The 19,388-nt window shown below is 45.4% G+C and overlaps 1 protein-coding gene across 1 annotated transcript in view; it reads right to left on the bottom strand.

Annotated features, from left to right (window-relative positions):
- Positions 1-13,423: 13,423 nt before the first annotated feature.
- Positions 13,424-19,388, bottom strand: part of LOC111972178 (glypican-1-like) — an 89,451-nt gene continuing 83,486 nt past the window's right edge. The window contains 2 exon segments of the mRNA XM_023999072.2: positions 13,424-16,342; positions 16,567-16,742. Of these exon segments, the coding sequence (XP_023854840.1) occupies positions 16,137-16,342; positions 16,567-16,742 (382 nt within the window). The 3' untranslated portion in view covers positions 13,424-16,136.

The raw sequence follows: 19,388 nt of genomic DNA, 5'->3' as shown, positions 1-19,388 counted from the left end.
CCTTCCAGCAGGACAATGACCCTAAGCATACTGCTAAAGCAACACTCAAGTGGTTAAAGGAGAAACATTAAAATGTCTTGGAATGGCCTAGTCAAAGCCCAGACCTCAATCCAATTGAGAATCTGTGGTATGACTTAAAGATTGCTGCACACCAGCGGAACCCATCCAACTTGAAGGAGCTGGAGCAGTTTTGCCTTGAAGAATGGGCAAAAATCCCAGTGGCTAGATGTGCCAAGCTTATAGAGCCATACCCCAAGAGACTTGCAGCTGTAATTGCTGCAAAAGGTGGCTCTACAAAGTATTGACTTTGGGGGGGGGGGGGGGGGGGTGAATAGTTATGCACGCTCAAGTTTTCTGTTTTCTTTTTTGTTTATTTCTTGTTTGTTTCACAATAAAAAATGTTTTGCATCTTCAAAGTAGTAGGCATGTTGTGTAAGTCAAATGATACAAACCCCCCGAAAATCCATTTTAATTCCAGGTTGTAGGGCAACAAAATGGAAAAAATGCCAAGGATGGTGAATACTTTCGCAAGCCACTGTACCTACATGTTTCATGCAGACCACCATAGTCCCTGTGCCCAAGAATGTCAAGGTAACCTGCCTAAATGACTACCTCACGTCTGACGTCTGTAGCCATGAAGTGCTTTGAAAGGCTGGTCATGGCTCACATCAACACCATCATCCTAGACCAACTCCAATTCACATATGGCCCCAACAGATCCACAGATGACGCAACCTTAATTGCAAGCCACACTACCCTTTCCCACTTGGACAAAAGAAACAACTACGTGAGAATGCTGTTCATTGGCTACAGCTCAGCGTTCAACACCATAGTGCCCACAAAGCTCATCGCTAAGCTAAAGACCCTAGGACTAAACATGTCCCTCGGCAACTGGATCCTGGACTTCCTTAAGGGCCTCCCCCAGGTGGTAAGGGTAGGAAAAAATACCTCTTCCACGCTGATCCTCAACACGGGGCCCCCTCAGGGGTGCGTGCTTAGTCCCTGCCTGTACTCCCTGTTCACCCATGACTGCGTATCCAAGCACGACTCCAACGCCATCATTAAGTTTGCTGATGACACAAACAGTGGTAGGCCTGATCACCGACAAAGATGAGACAGCCTATAGGGAGGAGGTCAGATACCTGGCAGTGTGGTGCCAGGACAACAACCTTTCCCTCAACCTGAGCAAGACAAAGGAGCTGATCGTGGACTACAGGAAATGGAGGGCCAAACACGCCACCATTCACAACGACGGGGCTGTAGTGGAGCGGGTTGAGAGCTTTAAGTTCCTTGGTGTCCACATCACCAACAAACTATCATGGTCCAAACATACCAAGACAGAGGGAACGACAGCGCTTATTTCCCCTCAGGAGAATGAAAAGATTTGGCATGGGTCCCCATATCTTTAAAAAGATCCACAACTTCACCATCGAGAGAATCTTGACCGGTTGCATCACTGCCTGGTATGGCAACTGGTCGGCATCTGACCGTAAGGTGCTACAGATGGTAATGCAAATGGCCCAGTACATCATTGGGGCTAAGCTTCCTGCCATCCAGGACCTCTATACTAGGCGGTATCAGAGGAAGGACCAAAAAATTGTCATAGACTCCAGCCACCCAAGTCATAGATGGTTCTCTCTGGTACCGCAAGGTAAGCAGAGCACGGAGTGCCAATTCTAGGTCCAAAAGGCTCCTCAACAGCTTCTAACCCTAAGCCAAAAAACTTCTGAAAAATGTATCAAACGGCTACCCTGACTTTTCTTTACACTGCTGCTATTCGCTGCTTATTATCTATGCATAGTCATCTTTACCCCTACCTATACGTACATATTACCTCAACTATCTCGACTAACCTCTACTCTTTTTTTTAACTTTAGTTTATTAAGTAAATATCTTCTCAACTCTTATTTTCTTAAAACTGCATTGTTGGTTAAGAGCTTGTAAGTAAGCATTTCACGGTAAGGTCTACTACACCTGTTGTATTCGGTGCATGTGATTTGACTGAGCACGGAACGACGGCGCGTCTTTTGGACGTCTTTTTTTGGTCCTGTCCGGAATTGCTGTAGTTTTTTGGTCTTTTATGGGTGCAGCCTTCATTTCAATGTCCACGGACGTAGATTTTTGGTACAATACATACCGGACCAAATCTGAACAATCATAGACGTCTATGTTTGGTTCTGATTAGACCCAGTCCGGATGGGCCTTGATTTCAACAGCCACAGACAGACTGGCCTATATTCGGTCCAAACATAGACATCTATAATTGCTTCAGATTTGATCTGGTCCGAACCTGCCTTGATTTGGCCCAAACATAGATGTCTGGTCCTGTCCCGACCAGACCAAATCTGAACAAATCATAGACATCTATGTCCCAGGACCCCTTTTGTGATTGCAAATTCATTAGGGACCAGCTCATAATCAGAACAAATCGAGTGAGATCAAAATAGTGTATGGAAGGATGAACCAAGTTCCTGGCCCTAGAATAAAATGTTGCAGTTTTCAAGCAACTTTTCTGCAATTCTACACATTTTGTCATGGGACAGATAGAAAACGTTGTTGACTTAAAGGCCCAGTGCAGAGTTTTATATATATTTAAAAGTTTGAACACACCTACTCATTCCAGGGTTTTTCTTTATTTTTACTATTTTCTACATTACAGAATAATAGTGAAGAAATCAAAACTATGAAATAACACATATGGAATCAAGTGTTAAACAAATCAAAATATATTTTATATTTATATTCTTCAAAGTAGCCACCCTTTGCCTTGAATGACAGCTTTGCACACTCTTGGCATTCTCTCAACCAGCTTCATGAGGTAGTCACGTGGAATAAATTTCAATTAACAGGTGTGCCTTGTTAAATGTTAATTTGTGGAATTTCTTTCCTTCTTAATGCGTTTGAGCCAATCTTTTGTGTTGTGACAAGGTAGGGGTGGTATACAGAAGATAGCCCTATTTGGTAACAAACCAAGTCCATATTATGGCAAGAACAGCTCAAATAAGCAAAGAGAAATGACAGTCCATCATTACTTTAAGACACGGAGATCAGTCAAGATGGAAAATTTCAAGAACTTTGAAAGTTTGTTCAAGTGCAGTCACAAAAACCATCAAGTGCTATGATGAAACTGGCTCTCAGGAGGACCGCCACAGGAAAGGAAGACCCAGCGTTACCTCTACGGCAGTGAATAAGTCAATTAGAGTTAACTGCACCTCAGATTGTAGCCCAAATACATGCTTCACAGAGTTCAAGTAAAAGACACATCTCAACATCAACTGTTCAGAAGAGACTGCATGAATCAGGCCTTCATTGTCGAATTGCTGCAAAGAAACCACTACTAAAGGACACCAATAATAAGAAGACACTTGCTTGGGCGTAGAAACACAAGCAATGGACATTAGGCTCGTGGAAATCTGAGAGAATGCCAAGAGTGTGAAGAACTGTCATCAAGGCAAAGGGTGGCTACTTTGAAGAATCTAAAATATATTTATATATAAAATACACTTTTTTGGGTTACTACATGATTCTATATGTGTTATTTCATAGTTTTGACATCTTTACTATTATTCTACAATGTAGACAATAGTAAAAAATAAAGAAAAACTCGAATGAGTAGGTGTCCAAACTTTTGACTGGTACTATATATATGATTTATAAGTCCAAAAATGTATGTAGCAACTACAGATTGCCCCTTTAAGTATATCAAAAGTGTGCTAGTTTGAGCATGTGTCCATTAGGACTATGTTTCTTTCTCAGCATGAATTAGATTGCGCAATAAAAGCCACATTTTTATTCCATAGGCTGGTGTCAGAGTCGTGAGTTTATAGGTGTCAGGGAAGTCAGGCGCAGGAGAATCAAACTTAAGGTAATGGAGTTGTTTAATAACAATAAATAAAACATAACTCCAAAACTATAATAACAATAAAACAAAGTGGGTACGAGGACCCGTCGTGCACCAATACAAACAACACRMWRMACATCAAACAATCTCTGACAAAGACATGAGAGGAAACAGAGGGTTAAATACACAACAGGTAATGAGTGGGATTGAAACCAGGTGTGTAGGAAGACAAGACAAAACCAATGGAAAATGAAAAATGGATCAATGATGGCTAGAAGACCGGTGACGTCGACCGCCGAGCACCGCCCGAACAAGGAGAGGCTTCGACTTCGGCAGAAGTCGTGACACTGACGCGCGTCGACACCGGCCTCGGGGACGACCCAGAGTGCGAGGCACAGGGCGATCCGGATGGAGACGGTGGAAATCCTGCAGCATGGAAGGATCTAACACGTCCTCCACCGGAACCCAGCATCTCTCCTCCGGACCGTACCCCTCCCAGTCCACGAGGTACTGAAGGCCCCTCGCCCGACGTCTCGAATCCAAGATGGATCGAACGGAGTTTGCCGGGACCCCCTCGATGTCCAAAGGGGGCGGAGGAACATCTCGCACTTCAGCCTCTTGGAGCGGGCCAGCCACCACCGGCCTGAGGAGAGACATGGAACGAGGGGTTAATACGGTAATTAGTGGGTAGCTGTAACCTATAACATACCTCTTTCACTCTCCTCAGTACCTTAAACGGCCCCACAATCCGCGGACCCAGCTTCCGGCAGGGCAGGCGGAGGGGCAGGTTTCGGGTCGAGAGCCAGACCCAGTCCCCTGGTGCGTACACTGGGGCCTCACTGCGGTGACGGTCTGCGCAAACTTTCTGGCGTAGTGTGGCGCGCTGAAGGTGGACGTGGGCGGCCTCCCAGGTTTCCTCCGCGCGCCAGAACCAATTGTCCACCGCAGGAGCCTCGGTCTGACTCTGATGCCAAGGAGCCAGAACCGGCTGATACCCTAACACATATTGAAAGGGAGAAAGGTTAGTGGAGGAGTGGCGGAGCGAGTTCTGGGCCATCTCTGCCCATGGCACGAACTTCGCCTACTCCTCCGGCCGGTCCTGGTAATAAGACCGCAGAAACCTACCCACATCCTGGTTAACTCTCCACCTGCCCATTACTCTTGGGGTGAAAACCTGAGGTAAGGCTGACCGAGACCCCCAGACGTTCCATGAACGCCTTCCAGACCCTTGACGTGAACTGGGGACCCCGATCAGACACTATATCCTCAGGCACCCCATAGTGCCGGAAAACGTGTGTAAACAGGGCCTCCACAGTTTGTAAGGCCGCAGGGAGACCGAGCAAAGGGAGGAGACGACAGCACTTAGAAAAACAATCCACAACGACCAGGATCGTGGTGTTACCCTGTGAAAGTGGAAGATCAGTTAAAAAATCCACCGACAGGTGCGACCACGGCCGTTGTGGAATGGGTAAGGGTTGTAACTTACCTCTGGGCAGGTGTCTAGGAGCCTTGCACTGGGCGCACACTGAGCAGGAGGAAACGTAAATCCTCACGTCCTTAGCTAAAGTAGGCCACCAGTACCTCCCTTCAAGACAGCGCACCGTCCGACCTATCCCAGGATGACCAGAGGAGGGTGACGTGTGGGCCCAATAGATCAGTCGGTCGCGGACAGCAGACGGAACGTACAGACGCCCAGCTGGACACTGAGGGGGAGAGGGCTCTGCACGTGACGCCCGCTCAATGTCCGCGTCCAGCTCCCACACTACCGGCGCCACCAAACAAGAGGCTGGGAGTATGGGAGTGGGATCCATGAACCGCTCCTCTGTGTCATACAGCCGGGACAGTGCGTCTGCCTTAACATTTGGGAGCCTGGTCTATAAGAGAGGGTAAACACAAAACGGGTGAAAAACATGGCCCACCTTGCCTGACGAGGATTCAGTCTCCTCGCCTCCCGGATGTACTCCAGATTGCGATGGTCAGTCCAGATGAGAAAAGGGTGTTTAGCCCCCTCAAGACAATTTCTCCACGCCTTCAAAGCTTTTACGACAGCCAACAGCTCCCGGTCCCCCACATCATAGTTTCCCTCCGCCGGGCTGAGCTTCTTCGAAAAGAAGGCACAGGGGCGGTGCTTCAGTGGCGCACCCGAGCGCTGAGAGAGCACTGCTCCTATCCCAGCTTCGGATGCGTCCACCTCCACTATGAACGGCAAAGAGGGATCCGGATGAGCCAACACCGGAACCGAGGTAAACAAAGCCTTCAGGTGCCTAAAAGCCCTGTTCGCTTCACCTGACCACTGCAAGCGCACCGGGCCCCCCTTTAGCAGTGAGGTAATGGGAGCAGCAACCTGACCAAAACCCCGGATAAACCTCCGGTAGTAGTTGGCAAACCTTAAGAATCGCTGCACCTCCTTTACCGTGGCGGGAGTCGGCCAATTACGCACGGCTGCAATGCGGTCACTCTCCATCTCCACTCCTGACGTGGAAATCCGATGCCCTAGGAAGGAGACGGACTGTTGGAAGAACAAGCATTTCTCAGCCTTGACATATAGGTCATGCTCCAACAGGCGACCAAGCACTTTGCGCACCAGAGACACATGCTCGGCGCGTGTAGCGGAGTATATCAGGATGTCATCGATATACACCACTACACCCTGCCCGTGCAGGTCTCTGAAAATCTCGTCTACAAATGATTGGAAGACTGATGGAGCATTCAGCAACCCATACGGCATGACGAGGTACTCATAATGCCCTGAGGTGGTACTAAATGCCGTCTTCCACTCGTCTCCCTTCCGAATACGCACCAGATTGTACGCACTCCTGAGATCCAGTTTAGTGAAAAAGCACGCCCCGTGCATTGACTCAATCGCCGTAGCGATAAGAGGTAGCGGGTAACGATACCTCACAGTGATTTTATTTAGACCTCGATAATCAATGCACGGGCGCAAACCTCCATCCTTCTTCTTCACAAAAAAGAAACTCGAGGAGACGGGGGAAATGGAGGGCTGAATGTACCCCTGACGCAGGGATTTGGAGACATATGTCTCCATAACCACCGTCTCCGCTTGCGACAGGGGATACACATGACTCCTGGGAAATGCAGCGTCTACCAGGAGACCTATCGCACAATCCCCCCGTCGATGGGGTGGTAATTGATTCGCCCTCTTTTTACAGAAGGCGAGTGCCAAATCGGCATATTCTGGGGGGATGCGCACGGTGGAGACCTGGTCTGGACTTTCCACCGTAGTAGCACCAACGGAAACCCCTAAACACCTATCTGAGCACTCTCGCGACCACCCCATGAGAGCCCTCTGTGGCCACGAAACAGTGGGGTTATGACAAGCTAACCAGGGTAGGCCCACCACCACAGAGTACGCAGGAGAATCAATAAGGAAAAGACTAATCTTCTCCTTGTGACCCCCCTGCGTTACCATACTCAAAGGAGCGGTGGCCTCCCTGATAAACACTGACCCTAATGGTCGACTATCTAAGGCATGAACGGGAAAAGGCATATCTACAGGAACAACGGGGATCCCTAAACTATGAGCTAAACCTTTATTAATGAAATTCCCAGCCGCGCCTGAATCTACTAGCGCCTTATGCTGGGAACGCGGGGAAAATTCAGGAAAAGTGACAGAGACAAACATATGTGCAACAGAGGGCTCTGGATGAAAATGGTGCCTACTCACCTGGGGTGACGGTAGAGTGCCCTGCCTGCTGCCTCGATTCCCAGAGGAACCAATCCGGCATCGACCAGCAGTGTGACCGCTGCGACCACATATGGTGCACGAGCGGGAACCCCCTCCGTTCTCCCTGCGCACCATCCCTCCCAACTCCATGGGTATAGGAGAGAGGGTGCGGGAGGATGGAACAACCAGACCCCGATCTAGACGTCCACGAGTAGCCAGCATGTTGTCCAGCCTGATGGACAGGTCCACCAGCTGGTCGAAGGTGRGRRTRGTRTCTCTGCAGGCCAGCTCCCGACGGACRTCCTCGCRTAGACTACAGCGGTAATGGTYGATCAGGGCCCTGTYGCTCCATCCAGCRCCGGYAGCCAGGGTCCTAAACTCCAGAGCAAACTCCTGTGCGCTCCTCGTCTCCTGCCTCAGATGGTAGAGGCGCTCACCCGCCGCTCTGCCTTCGGGTGGGTGGTCAAGCGCTCTGCCTTCGGGTGGGTGGTCAAATACGGTCCGGAAATGGCGGGTGAACTCCTCACGGTCCAACGCTGCATCCTCTTCTCCACACACAGCGCTGGCCCACTCCCGGGCTTTACCGGTGAGGCACGAGACGAGGGCGTAACTCTTCTCACGGTCTGATGGAGCTGGGTGGACCGTGGCCAGATATAAGCTTAGTTTGAGGAGGAAACCCTGGCAGCCAGCAGTATCTCCGTCGTGGCAGGGACAGGGAGGGATAAATGGCAGGGATAAATGGATCCTGCTGGGTTCAGGCGGGGAAAAGACGATCAGGGGAGACCCCGGTTGTGCTGGTGGAGGCAGATTCTGTCAGAGTCGTGTGTATAGGTGGTAGGGAAGTCAGGCGCAGGAGAATCAAACTTAAGGTAATGGAGTTGTTTAATAACAATAAATAAAACATAACTCCAAAACTATAATAACAATAAAACAAAGTGGGTACGAGGACCCGTCGCGCACCAATACAAACAACACGAAACTGAACATCAAACAATCTCTGACAAAGACATGAGGGGAAACAGAGGGTTAAATACACAACAGGTATTGAGTGGGATTAAAACCAGGTGTGTAGGAAGACAAGACAAAACCAATGGAAAATGAAAAATGGATCAATGATGGCTAGAAGACCGGTGACGTCAACCGCCGAGCACCGCCTGAACAAGGAGAGGCTTCGACTTTGGCAGAAGTCGTGACAGCTGGTATCCGCACAATACAGCTGTTGCAAGAGCTAAATGTTTCACTGGCTGTCCACTTGTTTCAAAAACAATGATTGATAGGCAGCTTAAACTTCTTGAATTCATCCATTATTTGTCTCAAATAGACATTTAGAGTTGTGAACAGCCATCCACAATAACCACAATCAGTAAGGCGCAAATAGCTAAATGAGAGAGCAGCAGTGTGATTCACAGCAATGCGCTATGTAGATATCAATAATAAGTGATATACGTATCGCCATAGACTACATCCTTACCTCCAAGTATTTATTCAAATTGGATAATCTTTGGATGCCAACAGCAGTCGCACCATTGGAAGACATAGCTTGGACTGTAGACTACAACATATTTTTTTTACGCAAACATCCTTTCTGAATTTAAAAGTAATCCTCGAAGTAATCATGTCGTTTTTCAAAAGTATCTGTAATCTGATAACAATATTTTTGCTGGTAAAGTAGCGGATTATAGTTACAGTTTTTTTGTAATCCCTTACATGTAACGGATTACATACCACAGGTGAAGAAGCCATGTAATCTGTTACTCCCCAACCCTGACCACTTGACAGACATCCGGCTTCTTCACCTGACATGATGCTTGGCATTCAGGCCAAAGAGTTCTATCTTGGTTTCATCAGACCAGAGAATCTTGTTTTTCATAGTCTGAGTCCTTTAGATGCCTTTTGGCAAACTCCAAGCTAGCAGCCTTTTTTGAGGATTGGCTTCCGTCTGACCACTCTACCATAAAGGCCTGATTGGTTGAGTGTTGCAGAGATGGTTGTCCTTCTGGAAGATTCTCCCATCTCCACAGAGGAACTCTGGAGCTCTGTCAGAGTGACCATCGGGTCTTGGTCACCTCCCTCCATAAGGCCCTTCTTCGTTGATTGGCCGGGCAGCCAGCTCTAGGAAGAGTTTTGGTGGTTACAAACTTCTTCAATCTAAGAATGATGGAGGCCACTCTGTTCTTGGGGACCTTCAATGCTGCAGAAATTTCTTGGTACCCTTCCCCAGATCTGTGCCTCGACAGAATCCTGTCTCGGAGCTCTAGGAACAACTCCTTTGACCTTATGGCTTGGTTTTCGCTCTGACATGCATTGTCAGATGCGAGAACTTATAGACATGTGTGTGCCTTTCCAAATCATGTCCAATCGATTGAATTTACCACAGGAGGACTCCAATCAAGTTGTAGAAACATCTCAAGGATGATCAATCGAAACAGGATGCACCTGAGCTCAATTTTGAGTCTCATAGCGAAGGGTCTGAATACCTATGCAGTAAGGTATTTCTGTTTTTTATTTTTGATATATTTGCAAAAATTTATAAAAACCTGTTTTCACTTTGTCATTATGGTTTATTGTGTTAAATTGATGAGGAAAAAATGTAATTTAATCTATTTTAGAAGAAGGCTGTAACGTAACGAAATGTGTAGAAAGGGAAGGGGTCTGAATACTTTCTGAATTCACTATACATTACATAGCTATACAGAAAGCCCTTAAAGGGAACTACCTCCTAGAACCAACTTATCTGGTTATAAACGTTCTATGTGGCATCGATATGAGTCAGTAACATTAATTTTAGTGTCAGAATTGACTACAAAGTGTAAATAGGATAATTTTTTTCATAAACTCAGTCTCGTCCCAAAACGAGATTTGGAAGTGAGTGCTTCATAAGGAGTAAGTATTTGGACAGCCAGGGCTCTGAGCTCATAGGAAATATTGTGGGTTCATTTTAGAGAGGCCATCCTTACTGACATAAATGTGAATTTATGTAAGTAAAACTGCAAACCATGGAGAAAATAATCCAATAGAATAATCCTCTAAATAAACCAAAGCAATATCACAAATGAAAGGGATGTGCTGATTGACATAATTTTAGGGTGGAGTTGATTAACCCCCATCTCTTTGTTCAGTCACATGGGCAGGCAAACAACCATGAAGCTGCTACTGGACAGGGAAGCAGACCCCAATGCCTCCAGTGTGCCCATGCCTGTCTTCTTCCTGGTATGAAGGCAGGCCACATCCAGGCTGTCAGGCGTCTGCTGGAGTGTGGAGCACGTGCCTGCCTTCAGAGGTGGGTTATCTCTCACCTTTCTTTTACTATTTCTCACTCTGAGTTAGCCCCACTAACATAACACATTGGCTACTCCTAGCTGGGTCTAGTTGACTACACAGAGTTGATGTTTCAATATGACTGTGGTTTCTGGAATGGCTTAATGGTGACAAAAGACTAGGGCGGTTGGTTGGTCTATTCCAGTGGAAAGTTACATTCAAATATCTCCTCTCATCTCTTGTGTTCCAGCAAAAGGGATTATACCCTCTGCACTTCGCTGCAGCTCTCCCCAGAGCAGAGGGCCCAAAGATCACAGAGCTGCAGGCTGCACACCGTGGGAGGGGGTTTGGAATAAGTAAGTTACCACTCTACTACTTCTCTCCACCTCCCCTAGTCCTCTAATGTAATCATTCTAAACTTGGCATAGGGTTTTCTCCCAACTCTCCATGACTGTTCAGTGAGATCTCTCACTGTGTTTAACACCAACCACTTAATTATTTCCATTGAATTTCCCCTCACACCCTCTCCATTCCTCAGTAGCCATTTAGTACATGAATACCCTGTTAAAATATGTGAGGAGTAAATCTGAATCCGTCTTTTTCATGGCACAATGTGAAATGTTTCTGCTCTGTTCTCTTACATTCATTTGGTTCCTTCAATTTTTCACAGACTGAGCGGTTTTGAACCATAATGTTTTGTTCTCCAACAAAGAGTTAATTTCCTGTAACAAAGGCGTTCTAAGCTTGCAACGATTATGGCAAGGAGGGGAGCTGCCAAATTCAGCTGGATGGGAGGAAGGAAGGAAGGGAGCGCATCCTCGAGAGGAGCTGGAACACATTGGAAGGGAGGAAGGGAGGGAGCACATCCTCGAGAGGAGCTGGAACACATTGGAAGGGAGGAAGAGGAGCCATCCTCGAGAGGAGCTGGAACACATTGGAAGGGAGGAAGGAGGGAGGCACATCCTCGAGAGGAGCTGGAACACATTGGAAGGGAGGAAGGGAGGGAGCACATCCTCGAGAGGAGCTGGAACACATTGGAAGGGAGGATGGGAGGGAGAGGAGCTGGAAGTAATGCTGGGGGGCATGAAAGGCTCCAGATAGGGAGCACATCCTTGAGAGGAGCTAGTTGGGACCTGTCTCTTATACACATCTAGATGTGTATAAGAGACAGGGGATGAGTTGGCTTGGATGAGCGTGTGTGTGGGGGGGGGGGGGGGGGGAGTTCAGACACTTGTTGTAGTCTAGTAGGCCAGGTTCTCCCAAACTTGGTCCTGCCCCATGCCCCCCCCCCCCCCCGTATGTGGGTGCACGTTTTGGTTTTACCCTAGCACTACACAGCCGATTAAAATAACCAACTCATTATCAAGCTTTTATTATTTGAATCAGCTATCAGCTGTGTAGTGATAGTGCAAAACCCAAACGTGCACCCAGGGGGGGCCACAGGCCCAGTTTGGGAAACCCTGACCTACTAGATTACAACAAGTGTGTGACCCCTTGTAGTAGGCTACTATACGAGTTCAGACTAGTAAATGCCACATTTAAAGCTATACAAGTTTTAGTCACTAGATGGAAGCAAAGGCATTGTTATTGCATGTACAAGAAAATAAGGTTTTGAAGAAACACAGAAAATAAGGTCTGAGGTTAACACAGGTTTAGGAGATCGTATACGTTTTGTTCTAAGAGATAATAGCAGTCTGTTAACATGACCTTTATGAATTATGAAGCATTTGTGATTTAAGTGCTTTTTTTATAACAAATTCTCCAGAATTCACTAAATGTTCATCAGTTAACTCAATTTATCTCAATGAACAAAACATACAAGATCTCATAAGCCTGTGTAAACCTCAGACCTTATTTTCTGTGTTTCTTCCAAAACCCTATTCTTTCCCCATTGATTTTTCCCATAGGAATGGCTGAACAAACCAGAGGTAACTTATCAGAATCTTGAGAGGTTCAAGGAAAAGCTGGCAAGAGGGTTAGTATAGGGTAGGATCAGAGTAGGATAAGGCCCTATCTTCACTGCAGGACGTTATCTCAAAGTACTGAATAGAAAGGGAAAGTCTTTCTGATGTGATAAGATAGTCTGCCAGTCACGACCCATTAGATGCTAGAGAGATTGGGAATAAGCATGGCGCTGTGTTTGTGTCTGCAGCTTAGCCCAATGACCCAAACAGCTCTGTGATGAAAGCCAACAGCAACAAGTGCTCTCAGGATCCGGACGCTCAAAGACGATACTTACGAGCCGGGGTCAAAACCATGACGGGCCAGCTCAGCCTGGCCCAGAAACTCTCAGAGACACTTTGAAAACCTGAAAAAGAACTACAGCGTCATCTGACAGCTACACAGAGATAGATTCTGCTATATTAAAGCACTTTGGGAGTAGAATTTCTCTAGAAACATGGAGTGTGGTGACTTGATTTCATGTGAAATTGTGTGCCAGATGATTTGAGAGACATGATAATGTGCAGGAAGATAAGCTAATAATAATTAAACATTGTATGGACAGCATCCTAGTACTGTTGACTCTTGACTCTATTATCCCAAGTAGCAGTTAAAAAGAACAGTCAGTCAGACATCTTTGTCATCATGTTTATAATAACTGACACAATCTAGTGGAAAAACGACAGCGCGTTGACATATTTCACCTCGGCATTGTTGCAAATGTATTTTAATTTTTTTATCACTTGGACACTTTTTCAAATTGTCACATTGTACTTATGCCTCCGACTGTAGTTGGACAATTAAGCGTATTCACAAAATACTTGGGGCCCCTGTTTTTCTTTTCATCCATTTATTCCAAATACATAAACTCATTCACACCCTGACACATAAAAACACATTCACACCAGACCTGGGTTCAAATACTATTTCAGGTATTTTGATTACTTTTCAATACATTTCAAAAAAAGTATTCAGACAAAATTATTAAAAAAAAAAAAACAGTAGTTGATTATTGGAATGTATTTAGAAATATACTTTGAAAGTATTTGGAAATATACTTGGAAAGTATTTGAAAATACTCAAATACATGACTCGAATACACTCCCATGCCTTTAACATAGGTATTTCAAATATTATTTTAAATAAGTATTTGGAAAATACTTTCAAATGCAATTTGGTCAACTATTTGGTTTTTACAAATAACCATTCAAATACTCAAAAGTAATTATTTTGGGCTGTGTATTTGAAAATACTCAAATACACAGAAAAAGTATTTAAATAACAATTACTCAAATACACGTGTTTGCGCCCTGATCTGCACCACACACGTATGGTAATCAGCCAGTCTGTATCTGTATCCAAATCAATCAGCACTTCAACATGGCGCTTCTCACCCATTGATTTTCCATTGTGCTGATTCTCTGTGCATTGAGAGAGGGTCTGCTCATCGATTGCTCAGCATTCGTTGGCCTCGGGATCTGCACTGAGGGGCCCAGTGTTAGGTTTACAGCACAAAGAGTTTAAATTAAGAGCTATAAAAATCTGCAGGTAACAGGGAATGGGCCTGTGTTGTGTTAATCTTCTTCCCACCTCAATTAAAGTAAGGGAAATTAAGAACACAATATATCTCTACTGAATGTGCCTGGGTCCCATATGAAAAGCAGGTTAAGGAAGACACATGCAGTCTCATGGGCCTGTGTTGAAGGAGAAACAAGGTGCAGTGCAAATTTAGGGGATGGTAAACAAGACTGGAAAGCAGTATTCATGCTCTCAGTCTATTGTTTCCATTTCATTTAGCTCTGTTTTCAATGCTTCTTTCCTGGGAAATCAGACGCTGTATTCACACAGTCTTAAAGCATGCATTTTACATGCATCCATTCATACTGTGCCTATATGCAGTCAGTCAAACAGTCACACACACAGTTTTACACAAAGTCAAAGACAAGCATTCACACACTTACATACCGTACACCGTACATTGACACCTACACTGCGTTACATTAACGAACACTGTGTCACCAGATCTTCCCCATTCTAACATCCACGTACTGTCTGGATGTCTTAAATTACTCAACCCCAACATATGAACATTTAATCACCATTGGCCATACATACACAATTTGCCACTACATCAGATTTATTCTCCGCTATGAGACTTGTAACTGTACACACACAGACACTTTGAAATGGTCCTCCTGTGTGTGACGGAGGGAACATGAGCCAGCTCCAACAATGCACTTACGTCACTGACTGCACCTTAATACAACCTCATTACAATCTCACATTCCAGCAATGTTTGGAGAACGTGTGACTGCGTTTTAGTCAAGGCATTCCCACTCCACATCCAGCTGTAGTCAACTGTGTAGATGGCAGGTGGAGAAGGTTCAGACCCCTAAGCTTGGGTTAATGACCATAGATTACATTATATTATAAGACATAGAAAATATGTACAAAAAGGTGGACCCGTCTTTTTTTTTTGGACAGGTCACTAGGATGTGTTGAGTGAACAATACTAACTAAGGTCTCCGTCATCATGTCACAACTGGTACACTACGATTGAAATTGTTCTTGTGAAAAGATCTGCATGTGTGTGTTGGGCTTCTTTCGGCATGTGTAAATGCTGTGTGTTTCTGGCTAAGTGAACTGTGCACTATCACCTGACTGCTAACAGAATGGTGGCTTTTACAAGTTTTAAGACCAGATGGATAAATGAAAATATCAGGCACAGCGAGAGGCTTATAGGCCTAGTCTGACAAAAGTGGTTTTCTACAGTCCTTCAGTAGAGGTCAGGTATATAGTTATACTGCTTTCACAGATGCCCTCTCAAGTGAAGTTTGTCAATGGTGCTGTGTTAATGTGCTATTGATGCAAGTATATCACAAGTACAAGAAACCATTATTTTTGATTTAATATACTTGAGAGATCCAAATTCCCTGTCACTGTGATTGATATGAAAAACAAATGCATTGGATTAGCACACTGAAGATACACACCAAACCGTCTCTCACAGTGCTCTCACAACATCACGGTCAAGTTATTGGCATTGTTAGAACATTGCAACAAGGTCACATTGACTTTACATTAGAATGGCATGATCGCTAAGAAGCTTGTGCTATCCAAACATTGCATCTAGCATGTGAACCACCCTTGTTCACCACCCAAGCATAGAAACAATAAAAAGAAGCCAAAGACCAGCTCTACTTGCCACATAAAAAAAAAAATCTAAACAAGAAAAAATGATTAGGAAATTTCTTTGTGTTTCTCTCATTAAAATGAAAGGTAGTCCATTCATTCAATAACAATCCTTTCCTTTTTGGCAAAGTTACCCACCCATCCCCCCTTTTCTCTCTTCTATTCCATCTCAGAGCCCTACTCCAAAACACAGTCTCGACTGGATGCACCACCGGTCCATTATCGCCTGCGCAGCAGTGTGGCCAATGAGAGCAGGAGGAGGAGGATGGAGGGGTGGGTCTGGGTTCCTGTGCTCTTCACCTTCTTGTTCTCAGGATGATTGTAGTATCTGGTGCTGTCTGCTTTGGGCACAATGACACGAGGTCCATTGCGGGCACACGACTCGCCTGTACACATTCCACTTCCTGAACCACTGACGTCATCACCTGGAGACAAGGGAAAGGCATTGGTTAATTGAAATTAGGATATCAGTGAGACCAAGCGGTTCAACATGTTTCTGATACACTCCCAACTCTAACCTGCACATCCAATACCCCCCATCCCCAAACCCAATACCCCATACTCTCTCACCCTGTCTACTATACTCTTGGCCCTTCCTCCCTCCTCTCTCAACCCTCCTTCCCCCTCTCCTCTCCCGCCCGTCACTCACTGGCATCCTGGAAGTCCACGTCATTGCCGTTGAGGGCGTTCCTCAGCCGGTTGGTCATGATCTTCAGCTGCATGATCTGCTGGCGGATAGTCATGTCTGGCTTGGTGATGTCGATGTCCACTTCTGGGTTGTTGATCTGGCTGGCCAGGCCGTCGCCCATCACCTCAAGAAGATACCTGGACACAGAACACATCAATACGTCACTTCGCAGGCAACACATTTGGTACTACTGTGGATTTCTGTGGTACTACATTGCATGAGGATAACAAAAATGTTGGACTAGGCCTCCTGCTGCACATTATTGTAATGTGAATTTGGACCATGATGGAGATGTATGACAAGTAGGTTTTTGAGGGTTATGTTGTCTTTTTCTGTTGTAATCTGTGGGTATTTATGCTTGGACAAATCAATTATCTTTCAGGGATTTGGTCTAGCGATTTCACCAGTTATTGATTTGTCATCCTTTGTATGTGTCTGTCCATCTATCTCAGTCTCTCCTTATCATCTCTATCCTGTCTTCTTCTGGGGTCTCTTCTCATCCACTGGACTATATTGCTGTGGTCACAGTACTGGATGGAAAAACCACACACTCATGCAAATAGTCCGGGTAGCCATTTGATTACCTGTTAAGGAGTCTTATGGCTTAGGGGTAAAAGCTGTTGAGAAGGCTTTTGGTCCAAGACTTGATGCTCCGGGACCGCTTGCCATGTGGTAGCAGAGAGAACAGTCTATGACTGGGGTGGCTAGGGTCTTTGACAATTTTTAGGGCCTTCCTCTGACACCGCCTGTTGTAGAGGTCCTGGATGGCAGGCAGCTTAGCCCCAGTGATGTACTAGGCCGTACGCCAGGGGTGTCAAAGTCAAATGGACGGAGGGCCAAATAAAAAATTTAGCTACAAGCCGAGGGCCGGACTGTTCGAATGTTCATTGAAAATTTTTTAAATGACGCATATAGTCTAGTGAACCTAATTGAACCTACTGAAAACCTAACAAATATATTCCAATATGATCAGATAAATAAAGCAATATTTTCTTATGGCTCTGTCAGTAATCTTTAATTTTCAACAGACACAAAAGACAAATTTCCTTTATATAAAAATCCCCATAACATGAACATTAAATGAAAGAAACCGGTATTCAAGGCACCATCAGTAGCCTATATTTTCTATTTTAGCAAAAGTGGGCTAAATTTACTTCAAAGAAAAAAAACAATAATAGCAATTTCTATCATCCACTCAACTGAAATATTTTTAAAATATAATTGGATTGAAATACAATAAAATAAAGTGCAAAAATCTATTAATCAAAAACAACACTTTGTTTAAGGAGAAGTAACATGCAGTGAAAACAAATATTAAACTTTAACTTTTAAACTTGAACTGAGTAAAAACTCTAAATATGTGATTGCACAGTAATGTTCACTTGTTTGAGGTTGAGGGTATACTGTGGTGGTGTCCCATCTTTTCCACAAGTTCATCAATGTTCGGGGTAAGGCTCTGAGCTGAGGAAATCCTCAGAATTGAGTGGAGGTGTTCAGCAGTAAGTCGACTTCTGTGTGATGTTTTGTTCAGGTTCATCAAAGAAAACAGTTGTTCACACAGGTATGTGCTGCCAAACATAGACAACGTTTGAGCAGCCTGGATGCGCAGCTGGGGCATTGTCGGGGAGGAAACGGGCGAACTCCGCAGCACCCACTGCCGCATTATTTGCCCTCAGTGCATCATTGCATTGGAGGTCAATCAACTCCATTTGAGGTTTGGTGGTGAGCTTTCCACGTCAACAGCAAATGGGTTACCGAGCAGTTCCAACCTGCTTTTTTGTGCTTCAAAGTCAGCAAATCGGCGTCGAAAGTCAGCGGCAAGCATACCTATTTTATCAGCCAACTGTGCGCTCGGGAACGCACTGGTAGAGAGCTTCTCTTTCATGGTCTGGCAGCTGGGAAAGTGGCTCAAATTTTCTTTCCGCATCTGCGTCTCCCACAGAGTCAGTTTGGTTTTAAATGCCTTCACTGTACTGTACATATCAGAGATGACATGATCCCGACCCTGCAGCTGCAAGTTCATTGCATTCAGATGACTCGTAATGTCACACAGAAAAGCCATTTCACACAGAAACATTTCGTCTCGGAGTTGTGTTGTGTCTTTCCCTTTGCTGTCCAAGAACAGACAAAATCTCCTCACGAAGCTCGAAACATCTTTGAAGCACCTTTCCCTGGCTTAGCCATCGCACCTCTGTGTGATAAGGCAAATCACCATGCTCCGTTTCTAACTCCGTCAGAAATGCCTTGAAACTGGCGGTGATTCAAACCTTTGGCTCTTATAAGTTAACTGTGCGCGTGATGATGCTCATTACATGCTCCATTTTCAAGGCTTTACCGCACAACGCTTCCTGGTGTATGATACAATGATAAGCTGTCAGCTCACCTGTCGCGTTTTCCTCTTTCATCTTTTCCCGTATCTTCGCCACCAGTCCGCTCCTGTGTCCACACATCGCAGGTGCTCCGTCGGTTGTCAAACCCACGAGTTTTTCCCAAGGCAGCTCCATCTCATTTACACATCTTGACACCTCTTCATACAAATCATGCCCCGTAGTTGTGCCATGCATAGGACGTAAGCCAAAAACTCCTCTGTCACGCTTAGGCTGGAGTCCACTCCGCGGATGAAAATTGACAACTGGCAATGTCAGAAATGTCGGTGCTCTCATCCACAGCCAAGGAATATGCAATGAAATCGTTTCCCTTTTTCACAAGCTGCTCTTTTAGATTGATGGACAACTGGTCTACTCTCTCGGCAATGGTGTTTCTGCTCAGACTCACATTTAAAA

Source organism: Salvelinus sp. IW2-2015, linkage group LG13 (assembly GCF_002910315.2).
Source record: "Salvelinus sp. IW2-2015 linkage group LG13, ASM291031v2, whole genome shotgun sequence".
NCBI classification, from domain to species: domain Eukaryota; kingdom Metazoa; phylum Chordata; class Actinopteri; order Salmoniformes; family Salmonidae; genus Salvelinus; species Salvelinus sp. IW2-2015.
This window is presented reverse-complemented; position numbering and strand designations above follow the sequence as displayed.